We start from the raw sequence: 20865 nt of genomic DNA on the forward strand, positions 1-20865 counted from the left end.
TTAACCTGCTCTAGAAAGCTCAATCTTTCACAATAGTGAGTAATACACAAAAATGTGGGACTGTTTTTAATTTCAAGCTGTATGCTTCATTCATCAAGGGGTTCTCTTGTACTGTTACGTTTTTTTGGAACATACCACTTAACTCAAAATACAGATCTTTAAGTTTGCAAGCAGCAACTGTGAATATCAGCTAAGCTGTACATTGTCAAAGTCAGTTCCTGTGTGATACAGGAAATGTATCTGTAAAAAAACATATAAAACACATTTAAGCATAATGAATAAATGGCGTGTGCATAATGAATTAAGTGTTGCCCATCATCTAATGACAGGGTGTCAACAGAGGGAACCATGGTGATGTAGAACAGGCCTTTAAGGAAAACAATATCCTAAAGTATAAGAAGTACACATGCGTTCATAGGTCTCACAAAAGATAGTCATCATTACGGTAACTAAATGTATAAGAATATAAAGTGAAAAATTATAAAATTACAAAATTAATTTACTTATATCATGCTTTGTCTAAGAGTGAATCAAATTCAGTCTAATGATTTTACAAGTAATGCTATTATTTGAAATATCAGCATTTTAGAGTAACTATAAAACTGCACAGAAATATACACATTAGAAATATAATGTAGCCTTGGGAAAGATGAATATGTTATCCAATGTTTCATTTTCTCAGTAAGACTATTTCTCATCTACTGTAACTGAAGTTAGTATGATACAGTACTTTATTTCTCTGAAGCTCACAGGTTAAAAGATCTATATTTATAATGTGTCAACTCAAAAATTGTATTTCACACACACACACACACACACACACACACACACACACACACACACAGAAACAGGATAAAATGAGTTGAGGGGCTCTGATAACCCTCAATTTGGAACTGTACACAGGACTCAAAGTTTTATCTTCTGCGAAACAGTGCTGTGAAAGTCATCATTAGACACAGAACATAAATGATGAGAGTGCTGAACATTATTCATTCTCAGACTGAAAGTTTCTCTGGATGCAAATCAACTGTTGTTGGGAGTTTTCTGTCTAGCCATCCATCAAGCTAATGTGCCACTAAATCAGCAGCTAATGTCTCAGACGCACACAGTCTGCTCTTTTACAATGGGCCATTTCACTGCATCGACAGGGTGGAGAAAATGAGAGAAGATGATGACAAAGAAAAAAAACACAGAGAGATAGATTGAAGAAAGAAAAAAAAAATAAGAGAGGAAGGACAGAAAGAAAAAGATGGTATCTGTGCAGTCTCAAGGCAGCTCGCGACGGGAGAGAATGGAAATACACAAACTGTGATATTCATTGTGCATACCATCAACAATAACTTCTGTCTACTCCTGCTGATGCTGTCATAATGTTTCCTGCAATATAACATCTGTGACGTGAGTTGCTGTTGAATGAAAAACAAATGCAATGGCAAAACCCCACATGATTCAAAATAGAAAAATGCTGACAAAGCTTTGATTTTTAAATATATTTCAGTATTGTTTTTATAAAGGAATAGTTCATCGTTTTGGGAAATATGCTTATTTGCTTTCTTTTTAAGAATGACATGAGAGGAGATGATCAATAGCAATCTCATGTGATGTCCAGAGATGATGTTTGGCCTAGCTTTATGACTGAAGACAGGTATGATGACTGATGTACTACAGACCTCAATTCACCCACTCCATGGCTACAGTGGTGAGTGACTACTTGTCAGAGGCAAGTGCAACATGAAATGCCAGTACAAGGACATTCAATTAATAATGAAGGTCCATGTCGTTGACACACATTCACCCCCAGCTCTAGGATTAAAAGCATGCCTAGACTTTAGACTCATTAATGTCTGGAACATCTGAGGTACCAATCATGGATGAGTTTGTAGATGTCTTCACAGGAATAGAATTGTTTCCTGGTGAGCACACAATTCACATTGACCCCAACGCAATGCCTGTGTTCCACCTGCCTAGGGGTGTTTCCCTCGCCCTGAGTGACCACCTCAAAGACGTGCTACAGAACATAGAAAAACAATAGATCACTGTGAAAGACACTGAACCAACTGAATGGGTCGATTTGATGGTAGCAGCAGAAAAGCCATGCACAGGCAAGCTGAGAGTGTGTCTCGACCCCAAAGATTTGAACAAGGCTATCAAATGACTGCACTACCCTTTACCTACCCTCAGCGATATCACATTCAAGTTGGCAAGAGCTTGCTGCTTCAGCGTCATGGATGCCAGGTTGCCTGACCTGACCTGGCATCCATGACGCTGAAGCTGGGCTATAAAGCTCACAGAGGAGTCAGCCAAGTTGATCACATTCAACACTGTATTTGGAGAGTACTGATTCCTCTGCCTAACTTTTGGATTGATATCTGCCCAAGATGAGTTTCAACAGAAAGTCGATGAGAATTATGAAGGTCCACAGTGAGTCACGACGATAGTCGACAATGTCCTAATCTACGGCAGAAGCAAAGAAGAGCACAACAAAAACGTCTGTGCCATGCTGCAGCGCTCCAGAGAGTGAAAAGTGAAGATCAACCAAGAGAAGAACATGATCTGTGCCACCGAGGTCAGCTACTTTGGGCACCGTATTATCAAGGACGGAATCAAGCCCCGTCCAGCCAAGATTGCAGCTGTGAGAGACATGAAGCAAAAGACAAAGACAAAGGTGGGCTGGAAACAATCCTTGCCATGGTTAACTACTTGTCGAAGTTTCCCCCTCGGTTCTCAGACATTGACGCACCCATGCGTCACCTGTGAAAAGTCCAGTGAATTCATATGGGATGCACAGCATGATGAAGCATTCAAAAAAATGAGAGAGCTAATTACATGAGAGCCAGGTCCAGTCGAATATATTTTGACCTCAGCAAATAATTTAGGCTACAAGTCGATACATCTAAGTATGGATTAGGTACAGTCCTACTGCAAGAGGTCAAGCCCAGTGGCGACTTATCTAAATCGATAACTGACAGTGAAGTCAACTGTGCTCAGATTGAAAAGGAGCTATATGCCATTGTGTTTGGACATTCAGGTACATACAGTGTATAGTAGCTTACCTGTCAACGAAACTAAGGTGAAAGAGATCAGAGCAGAGACTGAAAAAGACACACAGCTCATGATACTGAGAGAGACAATCAACGAAGGATGGCCTAAGGAGAGGAAAATATGTATGCCCTCAGAGCATAGCAGAATACTGGAACTGTCAGGATGAACTTTCACACATGAATGACATCATATTCAAGGGTGAAAAAATCATTATCCTACCTCACTGCATACAGTGATGTTATTCCGAATACATGCAGGTCACATGAGCCTGTGACATCCCATTTTGGCCCAGGATGAACAAGCAGATTGAGGAGATGGTTGGACAGTGCCCCACCTGTCTCAAACACAGGCCTTCCAATACTAAGGAGCCCGTGATAAGCCACAAGATCCCAGACAGGCCATAGCAAACAGTTACTACTGATCTGTTGACGTGGAACAATGAGAACTATATAGTCACAGTAGACTATTAAGATAGGTAAAACACAAACTGAAAGCAGCCTTCACCAGACACAGTGTCCCAGAGATTGTTGTATTGAATAGTGGCCCCCAGTACAAATGTAAAGAGTCAAAATTTTGCCAGCACCTGGGAGTTTAACCTACAACCACCAGTTTGCACCATCCCCAAAGCTCTCAATATCCTCTCTGAGAAATCTGTATAGATTGCCAAATTGCTTATGGAAAAGGCCAAAGCTTATCAGAAAGACCCCTATCTGAGTCTCCTTGAATATCATAACACTTCAATTGACAGCTTCAGATCATCAACCCAGCTGCTTATGAGCCATTGCTTATGCTCAATCCTACCAAACACCCACCAGCAGCTTCAGCCCAAGGTGGTCAGCCACCAAGATCACACCAGCAGAGTCCATCGACAACAACATCAGAAAAGATATTACAACAGGTCAGCCAAGCCAATGTCACCGCTGCATGTAGGACAAAGCATCCAACTCCAGGAGCATGGCTACTGGAAACCAGCAGTTGTCATCCAACCAGCTGATACTGACAGATCATACCAAATACACACAGCTGGAGGGCAAGAGTACAGATGAAACAGATGTCACATAACACTCACAGTGAAGAAAACTCTGATCACAACAGACAGCATGCACAACAAAGTACCACACTACACACCTCACAGGCAACAAGTGAGACAGTCCCTCATACTGTCCCATACCAGACAAGGTACACACAGGAAGTCAAGGCCCAGAATTGTTCTGGACTTGTACAGACGGATCACTGCCCTTACAAAAAAAAGTAATTGATTGTTATTGAGTTACATTGACAAGTATACGTTTACATACTCTAGTGTATAAGCTAGCTAAGTGACAGCTAAAAGAAAAAAAAGTTTTGCAATGGTTATGTTGAAGTATTGCAGTATTACTGAGTTTTGGATATGCTGTATGTGATTACAATTCTTAGTTATGGTTATTAACACCACACTGATAAGATACAAGGACTGACATAGAATATATTGGTCAGACCAGTTTAACAGCAATGTTAGATCTATGAGATGGTAACAAATATCCCTATTGGATGCTTGCAATGTGCAATCACAAATCACAAAAGTATAGTAGACGCATATAGAGACTGTCAGCGTAGTCTTGATGCGTGAAGTCTGCCTTCCTGGAAGACAGTCAACCTGTCTGCCTCCGGTACAAAAAATAAATAGTTTGATTTATAGCATGTCATCATTTGGAGTTAATCTATGTACATGATATTGTACACAACAAGACAATGATTAAAGCTAAATTATTTTCCACAAAATCCCTGCATTGCAAGGCATCAGAAAAGGTTGACAATATGATCACATGTAATCAAGTCATGTTGTATCACAATAACTAAACTTAAGTACACTTAAGAAAGAATTGAAACAACACAGTCTTGTGCAGGTACACAACTGTGGGTGGGCATAGATGGGCCCTTGGTCCACCCACTTGGCACTAAGGCCCACTCAATCAGAAGGCTTCCTTTTTTGCTGGATCATCCAGTGAGGAGCAGTCAATAAATACTGTTTCAATTATCTGACTATGTGAAAAATAAAAATAAAACAATTCTTGTTTCTTGCAAGATGATGATAGAGATTTTTCAGATTTTTTGGCAGTACATTTCGTAAATGCCAGATTGTGAGCAGCAAGCAGCCCCTCCTCTTTCACTCAGTGTACAGCCCGCGCATTGCACAGAGGAACAGAAGCCTACTTTCCTCTAACTAGCTGCTTTTAATGTAGGTTAAGATAAAAATCATAGTGAAAAATAGCACTTTGCTTGAGTTTGTCACAAAAAGAAGCTGTGAGGAGCAGGAGGAAGCAAATTCAGATCAAGTTCAGCCATCATTCTCAACCCAGACACCTACTCCTACGCCGGTTTCTCCTCAACAAGTGCCAAGTAGTAACAACACCTACGTGGATGCTAATTCAGCCCTTTCCCCGTCAGCAGCAGCATGTGACTTAGCACTTGATTCTCCAACAACGACATCCACCCCTCCATGCCAAAGCATGCTTGATTAATGATGATGTTGCGTCTGCCAGCTGTGTGTATGTGTGTGTGTGTGTGTGTGTGTGTGTGTGTGCGTGTGATCATGTGGCTGCCATGCCAGGCTATGCAATGCTGTTAATGTTCGTCTTGCTGCCTGTAACATTATCTCTGACGATGTATAAGGCTTGCATGATTACACATTCAGGCGAGTATAGTTGTAATGGTCTTTTTTGGTAAACATGCATTTCAGAACCTATCTCTGTGCTCACCCACACTGTGGGTGGCTTACTGGTCTGGTGGTACATATTTCCTACCACACATTAAATACACTGAAGTGCTACATGCAGAGCTATTGCTAATAAACCTGCCTGTATGTCAGGTATGCTGTCAAGGACACTATTTCCGAGAGTTTTGTGGATGTTTGTAAAAGAAAATGTACATTGCACAGCAATGACTAATTAAAAAATGATCTCTTAGTCATTTACAGATGCTACCATTTTGTTATATATCTTACTACAGGGGGAGTGTTACAACTTTTTCAATTAACTATACTGAACATACTGTTTGTTTCATGTCATATATTTTGTTATTTGTTCCAAAACTCTAAAATATCCATGGCTATTACTGTCATGCATTATTGTCATAGAAACTAAAATGCGTAAGTTTTTTGTTTTTTTTATCAATTAAAAACCATTTAATTGCTCAAAATGTATTTGTTGTGTTATAAAGGTATTATAAACCATCACTGACATGACAAACTGGATTGAACTGGCTAAACACAAAAGATGAAGCAAGAGAGTGAGAGAAGTTGAAGAAAAAGAATGAAGGGAAAGAATAAAAGAGAGGGAACAAAAATTAAAAACAAAGTAAAGAAAAAACAGCTCGGATAAACCAATGTTTTTTGCAACAATCTCATAATGACTCCATTCCTTAATCGGTGTGAGCCAGACGCCAGAGCAATAGTGCCTTCTGCCTCTAGTATTATCAGGAAGCAGGCTGAGTCAATGGAGTGTGGCCACATTGCCACATAAATAAGAAACCATAGAGAGGCGAGGAAGTGAAAGAGGAGGAGAGGGGGAAAAAAAAAGAGAGAAATGATGGAGTGATGAACTATGGGAGATGGAGGTAAACTTTCCCCTGGTATTCTTTTCTTGATAAAGGAAAACAAGTCCCTTATCACAATGGCAGCGGAAGCTTAATACCATTGCCTTTGACTGAGCTGGGGGCAGCTTTGCAACAAAACAACAAAGCAAAAGAAAAGAGGAAAAATGTAACTGGTTTGATTTGTCACTGTCACCCCAACCTCACCCCTCTCCACCCCTTTTCCTCCCTGGAACTGAAAGAAAGCAGGTATATTGGCAGGCAGGTCTGGGTGCCGGTGATAACAATGTTGGCTTTGTTCCCCGCTAGAATTGGACAAGCGCTTCCAGCCGCCACCCAACACAACAATTAAACAAGCCCAATGTTCAACGCTGTGTTTTTGACATATTGTAATCTGGCGGAGGCTTTTCTCTGTAAATCTATAAGGTTTCAACGCAGCTGATGCTGGAGGCAACGCTGCATTACCTGATAGCAGCAAATCAGTTCCAACTGAGAGCTACACCTGTTGCACACTAAGCTCTGTTTATTGTCTTCTATCATTTTCTAAACACGCTCACACACGCAGCCTAATGAATACCCACCAACTACACACCAAGGACGCATAACACACAAACACTTTGCTCACAGAGGGACGCACACACACACACACAAGCTGCCTTGTCTTCATCAGGGCAGACCAACAGGCTGTGTCATATTTGCCAGGAGTGTGTTCATGTGAGAAAATGGTGCACCCAGCCCAGAACAGACGCTTTCACACAGGACACAATTCCTCAATCCACACCAGGGTTAGAGGCAGTTGCCTTACGCTTTACTCGGTTTAAAATGTAGAATGAAACAAGTCATATTACTGCTGGCAAAAACTGTAGTTTGTTAAGTCTTAAGTAAATCCACTGCCTGAGTCCAATCCTGACCCAAAGCTGTGATTTGTCCGTCTTGTATGTCTAAGTAAATGTTATTTTTCTTCTAAAGAATTCATAGCCCTAATTCAGCACAAAAGGTTTTCTACAATATAATGGTGAGTATATTAATAGTACAATTAATACTACTAGGATAATGAGAGAATGCAGAAATGCAACATTTTTTGGATTGAAACAACCCTGGATAAGGGTCGTGCACATCACAGGTATACCAAAAGTCAGTTTTTTGAAGCCCTATTATCTGGTAATCCATGCAGCTAGTTTATCATTCACAATAAGGTGCTTTCATATTAGGGGCTGAAACAGGCATCGACTTCACTTCTAGATGTTTGTAGCTCTCAGCTTCTCTCTGAGAGACTTGACCTAATTTGGATTCAGTTAATGCCTTGTTTAGAACTGTCAGCCCTGCAGTTGTTTAATATCCAACGATCACTTGCCACCAATCCAGCCAATGCAAGTTGGAGCAAACAGAGGCACCAGCGGATAGTAATGAAGCTGCTGATAATGAAGCTGAAAGATGCTCCACAGTGCATTTGGATTTTATAACTGAACTAATACCAGGACGCAAGCTTTTTATTTCTCTGACGTTTCCACATGACAAACAATGAGTCTTGCAGGTAAAACATGCAACTCATGTAGCAGTTATATCAGTTAAGTGTGGCGCGGCTGCTCCGCAGTTGCACTTGATTTCACTGTAACTGCAGTAAGCAGGTGGAGATAACCCTCCTGAATTTGTACCTGCCGCCTCCATGATCATCGACCAGGAAAGAGGCATGAGAGAGAGCGCACAGTTAAAGCACCCCAAATACCCATCACTCTGACAAAACACTCAATACAGAGTGAAAAACATGAGACATCTGCAGAGTGAAACAGATGGAAGAGCAGGGTGAGTTACCAGATAGGTAATTAGAATTAAAATAAGTTCTCTTTCAAACCAAACATCCCAAGATATGAGTGGAAAGTATTGTTCTTGGAAGTATTGTTCTTGGAATTGAGGGGCTGCCAGGTTAAGATAAATAAGGAGTTTTTTGAACTGTGAATCATGCAAAGCTACTCTAGTGGAGTCCAAAAATAAAAATATAGACTTGGAAATGAGCATAATAGGTCCCCTTTAATATATTCTATGAACATGTAATAATTTCATCTGATATTAGTTGAAGTGCTATTTGTTCTTAGAACAACTTGCCCTTTTTGGTGTGTGTCTGCCAAACATCAGTGGAAAACAGCAAATTTAGGGCACCTTTAAATAGATATTAGTGACTGCAAGTAGGAGGCCACACTTATTGTATATTACTTACTGTGATGTCTTAAATGTCATAGAAGAACTCCGAGCAGGTATGACATGTGTCTTGTGTATTTTTACAGTACCATGTACCAGTACTTTCTTTAAATGAAAGCAGATTTTTCATATGTCTACAACTAAACAAATCTGGACATATCTTATAAAATATGTATACTCATACATAATTTGTCTTGAAAAGGAGCAGGAGCAGTATGAAAATATTAAAGGAGTAAAAGCTCAGAAACGTCACCTAAGAGCACATCAAGATTTCTCTGCTGTACTGTATAGAAAATGTTTGTTACTTCAACATGAGCAACTGAGAAAAACCCTGCTTACGTCCACAGTGGCAAAAACCAGCTCTGATCCTTGGGGACAGCATCCTGAGCTGTATTACCAGAATCTAACAGCCACACACAGCCAGTGGCAACACATGATCCTGTCTTCTGCACGCTAAACCCAACTCTATCTGCTTAGGAGCTGTGGTGTGTTTGCACTATCTCCTCTATTGCTCTCAGGCTCCGCTTTTATTGATTCCACACTAAAAAAAAAAAGGAGGGTAATTCTAGTTTGTCATCGTAACAGCATTATATCCAAAACAAACACAAAATATACTTTTTTTGCAACCAATACTTAGTTCCACATTTGGCTTTAATCACCATAGCATGCATGGGATAGCAAGCTTTACTTTTCATGTAAATTCACTGCTAGCTTAGTTAGATATCAACACCCTCTATCTTTCTTTTAATTGGGTTGAATAAATACTTCTTTTTCTCCAGCCACATCTCCCCTCACCAAGGCTTGTAAACTTTTTAATCTGGTGGTGATTCAGACATTTCTCACAGCAGACATTTTGACTTGTCAAACCTAGATGTAACTAAAAAGATTATTAACGGCTGCATTCAGTTTAGGTGTTGCAGTGCCAGAGCCCTGGTACTGTGTGCGCTGGCTCACTGGCATAGCTTACTGGCGCACCTTAGTGGAACAGAACCATCATTAATGATATTAGATACACCTTATCTTTTTATAAAAATGATGAGTCAAAACCTCTGCCACCAGAAAGGCCTATCATTAAACACACATATCTCCAATTCTAGTGACTATGTTGACATTGGCTCATATTCACCAAATTTGACAGCAATTTTCTAACATTACAAATTTGGTATTTAACCGTCTGCCAGCCTTATGATCCAGTCACACTAGCATTTATGACAGCAATATTTCACACCAAATTACATTTTTTTTTATGGAATCTCAGTGATCTCCTAATTCACTTTCATGGTAAAGCTGTTTTTTCTTTGTCGACATCCAAACAGGCAATCTCAGTATAGTCCAACATCCAGGGTGCTCTCCTTTTAGCTGTGGGGCAGTGGGTTGTGGTTTTGTTGTGTGCACTGGGGGGTAGCACTAGCTGGCACAGTGCTGCACTCACAGCTGCAGGTAATTTAGTAATCAGCACTAATGTGTATTTATATCTCCTGCAGTGAGGCTGAGGTCTCCTTCACTAATTACACATGCCAGAATCATCACCTGGATTGGGTTGCATGAGCTACTCATAAATCCATCACTAAGTCTGTGTCCTTCTTAGGTTCTTAGTAACTACTAGCTGGTTTCAAACTTGTGATTTGAGACAATATTTTGTAAATGTAGGTGTTTGTTTGTGTGTGTGTTCCAGAGTTTGTAGAATTCATGTAGTTTAGAATGGGGAAATCTCTGATTATGCTAACCTACCTAGCGTAATTTAGTGGTTTAGTCTAATGTTTGTTTTTTTTTTGGGGGGGGGGGTAAATTTCTTAGTTTATATCATTATTAAACTGAATTTTTTATCACATGTCCTATCAGACATGTAAACCATATTCCATTACCTCTTTTACTCTTCAATCTTAACAGGTCATAGTATATTAGCAAGCTAACGTTAGCTTTGTAGGTTGGTTTACTTGGCAGTTAGCATGTGTAAATATTTAGTAACAACAAACCTTTAGTGACAACTAACTAAAGTAAAGGCTAATAAGTACAATGTACATAAAGGTACATGACACAGCTGTGTTTTGTACCAGGCCAAGCACATTCAGTGGGAAAGAACTTAAATTAACTTAAATTACTGGGAAATATTTTTGCCTCTGCAACACCCGGGAACCCCATACCTCGCTTTTACCTTGCCAGATGAGAACAATTTATCTCTTAACAATAATGTCTGTCTGCAAGAAGTAATCACTACACCCAAAGCTGTAATTTGGGAATATTGACAATGACTAAACAGCCTTTCCAGTCGCATACATAAGCACAATAGGGTGGCCATGCTTTATGTGGGTCATGTGTTTAGTTGAGTGAAATGATCAATTCCTAGAACACACCATCAAGTATCGTTTTTTTCTATCCAACCTGACAGTGTGCAGAGACATACTGCACCTGGTAAATTTTAGGTGTCCCCACCTCACATTATTGATAGCTTGTCAATTGTGAGTAAGTGCACTTACCAGCATTGTAGTAGCGGTCCAACTTTTCCCATAGGGGTTCACCCTCATGCTGGAGACTGGACAGCTTAAGAGGCTCATATATGGATCCTGAGAAAGGACACATCTGTTACACATGAACTTTACTACTCAGTTGTCTCATGGATCCTTAAAAAATCCTTAAAAATACTCTCAGTTCTGTCTCCTCCATAACATTAACACCACGCCTTCGTGATTAAACTGGATTTAAGAGGTGAAATTGATAAAGGACCATAGTTTCATCTTGAAATTACATCAACATTCCTGGTTCTTTCAGTCTGGAGGCACTAGTTTTATTTTATATATTCCAATATGTAGATGGATAAAGATATTTTCATTTCTTCATCAAATTGTCTGATTTCCAATGAATATAACAGAAAATAATGAGTAAGCAGAGAAAATAATAAAACAGTGTACCCATGCCAGTTCTGTTTTTCACTGCAAAACACTGCAACACAAAGCAATTGCCACACAAAACGAGATTCAGGCCCAGAGCTCAAAAATCGAATGCAAATATGACTCGCCCTCAGATATTCCCGAACATTTCCCTCTGAGCTGAGAGAGAGCCACAGTTTGAGGGGAAACCCCCATCTAGACTTTCTCTATTTTCAGACACTTTTCACTTTGCTGGGATTTGCATTTTAATGGGTTCGACCTTGGGTCAATACCACAGGTACTGAAAAATTCACATTCTGACTGAAATTAGCATAATTTCCATCAGCTTAAAAGTTTCAGGGGACAAAGCCAATCCATCTCTTTTCAAAGATAACACTTTAAAAGAGCATAGAGGAAGTCCAATATTCCAGTTTTAATTTCTAACATGAGATCAGACAAATGTGGGCTGTCAATGTGTTTGTCTGGTTTTAAACAATCCTGTGACTAGCTTGTATGATGCAGACCTCTAACACTATTATAGAGGCGGTATGCTATATGATTCATTAATACTGTACATTTATTTAGTGTCACTTCTGGGTCTTTCATGCTTACACTGGAGGAGCAAGAAGACTGTTCAAATACCCACACAGAAGATTCACAGTATGAACTTGCAGTATAAGTTATGGGTAATATTACATTATATTGCTCATTCTGTTTTCTGACAGCCCATGAGAGCCCAGATGTGTCTAATGTTTTATCTCTCTAACCTTCTGTTTGTTTGTTCCACAAGCACATCAATGTCTGAGCTGTGTGCCCCTCTCTCTCTCCTCTCCCTATTTTCTCTTCCTGTCCTCTATTATCTCTCAAGCATCTCTTACTGGACCTGCACCCATCCAGGAAACGCTCTTCTTCCCTGGTGGTCGGTGCTCATACCTGAGGTTTCCCCCAATCCTGCAGGAGTTCAGCCTCATGTCTCTCTCTCTGAATGACGTTGTTATCCTTCTCTCTCTTCTGTGTGAATAATGTCTTTTCTGCCGTGTATGTGAATGGTGTGATGTGAGTCTCCCTCGTGTGCATGTGTAGTGTATCCTCCTGCCAGGTCTCCATGGTGATAGAGGTTGCGTGGCTCAAGTCCTGGTCTGGTGGCATCCGCAAGCTGCCTAGTGTCCTCTTCATCACATTCTTCATATATATTATAAATCCATTATAATTTTGTTATTCTGTTCAATACTGTATTCTGTAATTTATGTTCTGTACACGCAACATCTGTTGCACATCTGTTTTTTCCCCCATTAAAGGGTTATTTTTGTGAGTTTTTCCTTATTCAAATCGAGGGTTTAAGGACAGGATGTTGTATTGCTGTACAGACTGTAAAGCCCCCTGAATCAAATTTGTTATTTGTGATATTAGGCTATACAAATAAAACTGACTTGACTTTGTTTCCTCATGATCACAACATATTAAGTTGCAACCTCAATGTAGCTCTTGTAATCATGAAATAAAGAAGCTAATATGAACACTATTGCATCCTATATGAATCTTCTTACGTCCAGATAAAATAATGATTTTCCTCTCATCTTTACCAGTGTTCTCTCTGGCCTTCTGTGTGTGGCTGGCTGTATTGTTTTCCTCAGGTCCTCTGTCACTACTTACCAAGTCTTTGAACTTTCCGATGAGCCCGGACAGTTGCACCCACTGAGCCGGACATTCTCAAAAGGTGAAATTAAGGCCAATCGTCTCTCTCAGCTAAATCACAAATCTACAGCAATTCACAGGAAGGAGTTAGTAGCACAGAGATAGATTTTAGACATGCGTGAATCAACAATGAATTAGACCCTTCAGGTGATGATAATGAACAACATGCAAGAAATTACAATACATTGTATTTGCAGTGGTGGGGAGGTCCAAGGTAATGGTAGGGGAAACACTGTCTTTATAGATACAGAGTATGATGAATTACTTTATGATGGGGATGTAATTATGTGAAGGACTACATCACTAAGTTAGGACAGTATGACTGATTATTTCCCTTTGTGCTCCATCACCTTCAAAACGATATGGTCTTAGAATGTTGTACTACCGTTGTGAAAAGAAAACTGTGAGCAAGTAGCTTTTTTTTAATTTTAAGAAAGACAGATTATTCATTTTTTTAATTAATGGAAAAGTTGTAATATTTTCTCTAAGATTGGGAGATGTTTTCTTTCAATTCCCTTTGTAAGCCACCTCTTATCAGATACAGAATTCTCAAACAACAGCAGTTACTATGACTCTACTAGATGATTTTTAGAGGATTTGTGCTATGAAATCTATATTTAGCACATGAAAAGTTGTTACTACAGGCAATAAGCACAGGTGGAAGAGTTGACAATGTTCAAAATCATTTTAGTCACTCTTATTTGGATTTATAAAGTGTTTGTGGTACCCAAAAGTGATAGGTGAACGGAGAGTCTTGATCAGAGTTTATGTGTTTTTAGGTGTTTTTCTCAGTTGTATCATTAATGTTCCTAAATGTGGTGATAAATAACTGACGTGATTGTTTTAGACATCCTTCAAAGTTTCTTTCCTCAAGTCCCAGGCTGACTACCACAGCAAATATATAGCCAGCTTCCACAGGGCCGCACGCACAGGCCTCCTGGATAATACACACATTTCATGCAGTCAACACAGCACAGTTAACTATGGGTGAGATGTAACAGCCAAAGGAGACCAGGAGCCTGTATCACGAAGCGAGATTAGGTTAGCCAGCTGTCTTTGGGGTTAACTCAAGTTTTCTGGTATCATGAAGCTGGCTCACTTTTAACAAGGATTTTTACGAGTTTTACAGACATCTCTTTTACAGTGGGGGTCTTTGGAGAAAATACTTTATGGGCCGAAGGGGAATTTTTCACTGCAAAACCGCGAATGACCACTGGGACGGCGGTGCCATATCCGGCACAACCTGTCAACATCCCAACCACTGACAAGTCAGATTACTGGGAAAAAAGTGTCATAATCCTACAGGATCCCGACATGGACAAATGTCCTGAGTTTACAATTAAGTGACAAGTAAAAAAAAGAACAATATGCAGTATATTATTATAGGTCAGTAGAAACATTTAATTATTCCAGGCTTTCTATTTCCACTCTGGTTTTAAAACAGAGCTTCTAACAAACGGAGAGATCGTTAACGACACTAAACACATAATGATGATTTTAACTGCATTTTAATTGTGCAAAGTTTATTTTATCCCTGGAGTGACAGCTGACAGTGTGGATGATTTTACACTCTGATTCATCACTGCAGTTCAGAATAACGAGACACCTGTTTGATGATAACTGGAAATAAAAAGAAAGATTGTCTTTATTAGAAAGAATAATCCACACACTGTTAATTGGCTCCCATGATTATAAATGCAACATTTGGGTCAGACAGACCTCATCAGTCATTAACTACTTTTCCACACTTTGCTTCAGTAGCAGAAACAGTCTGAGATTACTTTTACGTTTTTTTAAGTGACATGTTCAGATTGGTTTCTTCATCATCCAACTAAATAGCAAAACATACTCACTGCATGCTTAAGTCATGTATAATAATTCCTGTATTTTAAGCCTTAGCCTACTTGTTGTCTGTGGAAATTATTTCTAATGTTTCTGCATCTTCTTATTCTGTTGTATGATTACATTTAGTTGAAAAAGTTGAACTTGCTTCGTAATACAGGCCCCTGATGAGAAGCTCTTAAAATAGCCCCCGATGTGCTGCTCATTTACACCTCTGACCTTTTCATGCTTGTACAGTCACTGCAGTGAGCAAATTAAATGGCCAGATCGAGTCAAATTCGGTGGTTTTACAAACAGACAGTCTCACACAAGCATCAGCACAAGTGAAATAATCGGACGTTGTACAATGACATGCAAAGGAAGAAGTCAGACCTGATCTTTTCGATCGGGATTTGAATTCCAGGAGTTTCCAGCCGACATCTGCTAAACTCGCCATGTTTACTCGTATGAATCTCACTGAAATGTAGAAGAACTTCCGGTACCATCCTACAAAATAAAACGGATGTCGTGAGGCGCCTCGCTAGCCGCTATATAAGCACCATACACGTAATATTTATAATATTCATTTTAGAAATAGTTTTACATTTTTTTATTGATACACATAATATATAACATGCAACTTAAACCAAACAAAACAAACTACACCAAATATCAAAACACATATGCATACACATACACCTATACAATACATAGACACACCCACATACATCCACACAAATAATGTAATATAATAACACATACACACACACACACACACACACACACACACACACGCATTATTAATAGTTTTTTGCAAGTCTCTAGTGTGATTAAACGTTATGAATTCTTCCTGATCGTAAACTCTCCTCACTTCCGGGTTATCTCTTGCTAACTCTCTCTAGCTTGGTAAAGCTGTCAAACTACTCGGGAGCACGACACCGACGTAAACGAGGAAGTGCTAATATTACATTGTTTACCTTTATTTCAGGGAATAACTTCTACCATTTTCCAAATAAAATGTAACTTACTGCGCAAATATCAAAATTGGTCATTCATTCCTAATTTAATGTGTCGGCAACCCGACAATGTGTTAAACCCTGCCGTAAAGCTGTGTGCCGTACTGCGGTTGATATTGTTGTCGGAAGCTGTACTAGCAGAATGATGTGGATGTTTAAGTTAAATGTTTTTGCATTTTTGTTACTTTTTGTGGGCAAGTTTAACACACTTGCCCTTCAGGATGTAACGGTTGACCTTTTCGGTGTCGAAAACTATGGGACTGTGGCGGCGTTTGGAGATTTTAACTCGGATAAACTGACAGACATCTTTATCATCAGAGAACGTATGTTACTGTGTGAATTACGCTGCTTTGCTCTCTGTCGTGTCACACAACGAGCTAATTAACCGCTTGCACAGATTATATGTACTGTCTTAGTGTTGTAATTGTGTTGTAATTCAGGGGTATTACGATAATAATGGCTAAAATGGTGCCTTATCGAAAACTCACTGCTATAATTTCACTAGTCATCTGTTCAACGGGTCCTTTGCTTTTTCTCTTCCGTAAACGACTGAATAATTCTAACGAGGATAAAAGAGCTTTAATTAATCTTAATGCCTATGTTGACTCCTTATTGTTTCAGGGTCTGAACTGGTGATATTCTTGGCTGACTCGAAAACACCTTACTTCAAGCCCAAAGTGCACGTCACTAAAGACATGTTGCCTGGGTAAGTTAAATATGTCATTTTCAATGCTATTTTCGTTTGAGTTCGTGCCATTTCACCCCTTTATACTGTACTGTATGTTACTGTATTATACTGTACGTTACATGTCATGTGCTAGTTTCCTTTTGTTCGTCGCTACTGAGGAGGTGACTCATGTTGCAGGGTGGTTATTTACTTTTTCAGAGGGAGCTGTTTAGTCATATATAAGAGCAGAGCCAAAAGCTGAATTCTTTATAACATACTTCAACTCACTAAAGGTCTTATTGCCAGACTAAACTTCTATCCTCTTCTTTTTTCCTTTTTTCTTCCCCCTTACTTTTCTCTTCTTCCTCTACCTTTCTTTATTTTATTTTTGCCTTTTGCTTTGTTTTATTATTACTCCTTCAACAGGGCGAGTTTGTTAACACGTGCAAGGGATCAGTGATGGGTAGAGTAGTGAAAGTCTTTACTCAAGTAAAAGTACAATTACTCCCATTTTAAAAAAACCAACAAAAAAAACACTCAAGTAAAAGTAAAAATCACCATTTGATATGGATATGTAGCCAACCAAACCACTTGCTTTGATATGAAGGACACTGCATATGATTTGCCTTATCCAATAGCACAGGCACCCAATACAACATGATTATTCCTGAGGCATCTGTGAACATAATCTTTACAACATAAAGAATTATTGTGGCAATAACACGCGAGCAGCTCATTGTTGAATGAAGTAGAGTAAGCATATATATAGAGGGAGACCTGCGCGCCACACATAAAGATCAGCAGGAATATTTTATCCACCCATATTTGCTCTCTCCCTATGCTTTTCAAAAATGATTGTTTCCTGAATAAATAACAGCTGGTAGCCTACTGAGTGAAAGCAAAGATCAGTTTCACCGGTGGCATTCTAGTTAACGAATTCACCATTGGGGATCACTATAAAACAAATAGCAACCAATGCAAATTAAAGAAAAGAAATATGCTAATTTCCATCAACAGAAAGCCATGCTGTGCACAACGAGAGCATTCTGTTAATATGTCAGAATCAATCCAGTGATCACCTGCCTTAGATGTTTATACAGTGTGTAGCCTATATTTGTTCTGTATAGAGTAAATATGCTTTTAATTCGCCATTATGGAAAATGAAAGTATTTCTGCCAGCTTGTGAAAGGGCGATGCAGGCTGCTTCCCAACAAGACCAACAGTGGCACAGTGTGCAGTTACTGGAGTTGAGTTACATTAGTAGATCAATCAAAGAGCAGAGTGAAAGCAGCAGCAGCGCCATGTTATTGACTCTCATTTTAATGGACAGTCTTCTTCTTGTTTCAGTGACACCGTCATCACCAGTGTGGTTCCTGGTGACTATGATGGAGACTCTCAGATGGATGTTCTTCTCACAGCTCAGATCAAAACCACGGCAGAATCTGTTTTCATTTTCTGGGGGAACAACCAGACACTAGGTACAGCTGGAACAGTGAATGGGTCCTGAGGGTGGATGGAGGCCATTGATCACTGGTTAACACTGTTTATAGGCCTGTGCATTATATTAATATCATTTTTAGATTGTTGCCAATTGTATTTTTCCTTTAAATGTCCCACATTATGATGTATATTTTGGTCTAAATTAGTAGTTCTCAAATTTGGGGTGTAGCCTTCTTTGGGGTTGCACATGACCAGGGGGGAATTTGTAGTAAGACTTAAGGTGAATAGACCTTTTTCACAACAGACATTTTCAACTGTGAAACACAGGTGTAACAAATAACAATATTAACTGCTGCATAGCATCGCAGTAACTGTTGGAGTGGAGCCATCGTTAATGTCATTAGTTCCACCTGTACCTTTCCTATGATGTGTCACAATGTATGTTGTGGAATAGTTATACAAATCGGTTTAATTTGGGAAAGATAACAACAAAACAATATGTAAAGTACAAGATGAACAGACTTGGTGATACTCATTAAATTCAAAAAATGAAGAAGCCTGTCTTTCTCTCAAGTTCAGCAGTGTTGTTGAAAAGCAGTAACTAAGCACAATTTTTTTAAAATACTATGGAATGTCCCCTTTTCTTTCCAAAGACTTTTTTCACAGGAGACATTTTGATTTGAAAGAAAAAAAACAGGTGTTACTAATAACGTTAACATTGGCTCTGTTGTATTAGTGTCACAATAAGCCATGGCAGCGTGAACAATACATGTAGCAGGACCCTGAAACTGAAACAGTTCAATTGAATTCAGCCATCATTAATTTGATTATATACACATGCTTTTCCTATTGTGACATGTCAAAATGTCTTCTGTTGAAAAGGCCTATTATCACGCCAACTATAATGAAAACTATCAACTAGACAACTGTAAAAGTGACTGTCCGTACTAAAAGACATATTTGATACTAAAGTTTGTTTTACAGTTGAATGTTGTAGCTCAGTGGTAGGCAGCGGTGGTCAGTAGCTTAAATTGGGAATAAAAGGGAATCACATTGATGTCTATTAATGTGTGTTGTTCTTGGTAAATACGTCCATAGATAAAGTTATAAGTTATGAGGTATTGTTGGAAGGCAGCTATTGTAAGTTTCTCCTCTCTAAGATTCTTTGGGGAACACTTAATCACAGTTATAGCCTTGTGAAGGAAATAATTCATGTTTTATTATGTTGTTTTTAAAATATACCACGACAAAAAATATCTTAAATACCTGAGTGGAAACTCATGGGTCAGGGTATTTATGTGAAATTTATAATTAAATTTGTGTGTTTTACATTGAAAGGCCTAGTTAACTACTACTACTTAAATACAGGCAAAAAAGAAAAGTAAACAAAGGCGTGATTAGATGTTTTGTGCCCTTTACTTCAGCTTTGGTCATAGTTAAGTTGTTGACATTACTACTAGATACAATCTGTTTAGCCTGCTCTGACTCTGTGGCAGATACCAGCCCACTGATTTCCACTGGTATGTTTATGTCAGAGCAAGCATTACTCAGGGCCTGTTGACTCTGCTCATTTCTCTGCAGATATGGGTGGGTGGCTCAAGCTGAACAAGACCTTTAAAGATCAACCTCTCGTTATGGAGTAAGTAATATTACGAATGGTGCCTATACAAACATTTTATTTTTACTTCATATATTTTGCTTGTGATGTTGGTCATGGAAAAGTAATTTGCCTCATGTGAAATTGTTCCACATCAAAACACATGTTTTTTTATTATCGTATGGCCTGAATTTTGTTTAACATTCTTGATGCCAGTATACTATACTGCACACTCACTCACCAGTTGATTAGGCATACAATCAAATAAAAACTACTAACGTTTATTATTATATTTTGCACCCCTTGTTTGTTTTTAATGGAGGTGGATATAATATTTCCTCATATTACCTCAATGTAATGTAGTCCAATACAGCACCACCACTGACTTTGGTCTCAAAAATGACTATAGATGGTGGATCTCCACCTTTCTGACAGTGTCAAATGAACATGCAAAGAAACTATTTCAGGATTAGTTTGTACATACCTAATAAACCGTTGACTCAGTGTAAGTTTTAATCACGTGTATTGATTTAATTTCAATTAAAAAAAAAATCTTCCCACAGTTTTAATGGAGACATGATCCCAGATATTTTTGGAGTCACCGACGTGTCAACCGCTGAAGTCTGCTATCTCACCAACAGGTAATTTAATCATTCTCAAAGTCACTTACAAACATGTGTATTTCTAAAGCTGTCATACCTAGAGTTACTCTCTAAAAGGTTGAGCTTTGAATTCCGCTGTTGCCTTGTGGTTTTTCTCTCCTCTAGAAATCCAGTGTGGCAGAATGCACTGACTTCGCCTGTCAACATGCGCATCCCTCATTCTAACGCTTTCATTGACCTCAACAAGGACTTCACCGCTGGTGAGTCAGTGATGTTTAAGCAATGTCTAACCATGAGAAACAAATGTAAAATGCTTTGTTTTGGGGTTTTTTTGGGTTTTTTTTGAGAGCAC

General features: G+C 39.0%; 2 protein-coding genes across 5 annotated transcripts in view; one reads left to right on the plus strand and one right to left on the minus strand.

The window, feature by feature from the left end:
* phkb (phosphorylase kinase, beta) overlaps positions 1 to 15685 on the minus strand; it is a 110987-nt gene extending 95302 nt beyond the window's left edge. For 2 of the 3 annotated variants that reach the window (XM_044365750.1, XM_044365836.1), the window contains exons 1-2: positions 15585 to 15685; positions 11286 to 11372 (exon numbers count right to left, since the gene is read on the minus strand). In XM_044365750.1, the coding sequence (XP_044221685.1) occupies positions 11286 to 11372; positions 15585 to 15648 (151 nt within the window). In that variant the 5' untranslated portion in view covers positions 15649 to 15685. Of the gene's footprint in view, positions 1 to 11285; positions 11373 to 13328; positions 13435 to 15584 lie in introns of all 3 variants that reach the window. The other variant, XM_044365922.1, reaches the window with a different exon arrangement.
* A 604-nt stretch (positions 15686 to 16289) lies between these two features.
* Positions 16290 to 20865, plus strand: part of itfg1 (integrin alpha FG-GAP repeat containing 1) — a 148722-nt gene continuing 144146 nt past the window's right edge. For both annotated transcript variants that reach the window (XM_044366039.1, XM_044366106.1), the window contains exons 1-6: positions 16290 to 16530; positions 16829 to 16913; positions 18222 to 18352; positions 19896 to 19953; positions 20475 to 20552; positions 20679 to 20773. In XM_044366039.1, the coding sequence (XP_044221974.1) occupies positions 16350 to 16530; positions 16829 to 16913; positions 18222 to 18352; positions 19896 to 19953; positions 20475 to 20552; positions 20679 to 20773 (628 nt within the window). In that variant the 5' untranslated portion in view covers positions 16290 to 16349. The remainder of the gene's footprint in view (positions 16531 to 16828; positions 16914 to 18221; positions 18353 to 19895; positions 19954 to 20474; positions 20553 to 20678; positions 20774 to 20865) is intronic.

This window comes from Thunnus albacares, chromosome 1 (assembly GCF_914725855.1).
Source record: "Thunnus albacares chromosome 1, fThuAlb1.1, whole genome shotgun sequence".
Taxonomy (NCBI): Eukaryota; Metazoa; Chordata; class Actinopteri; order Scombriformes; family Scombridae; genus Thunnus; species Thunnus albacares.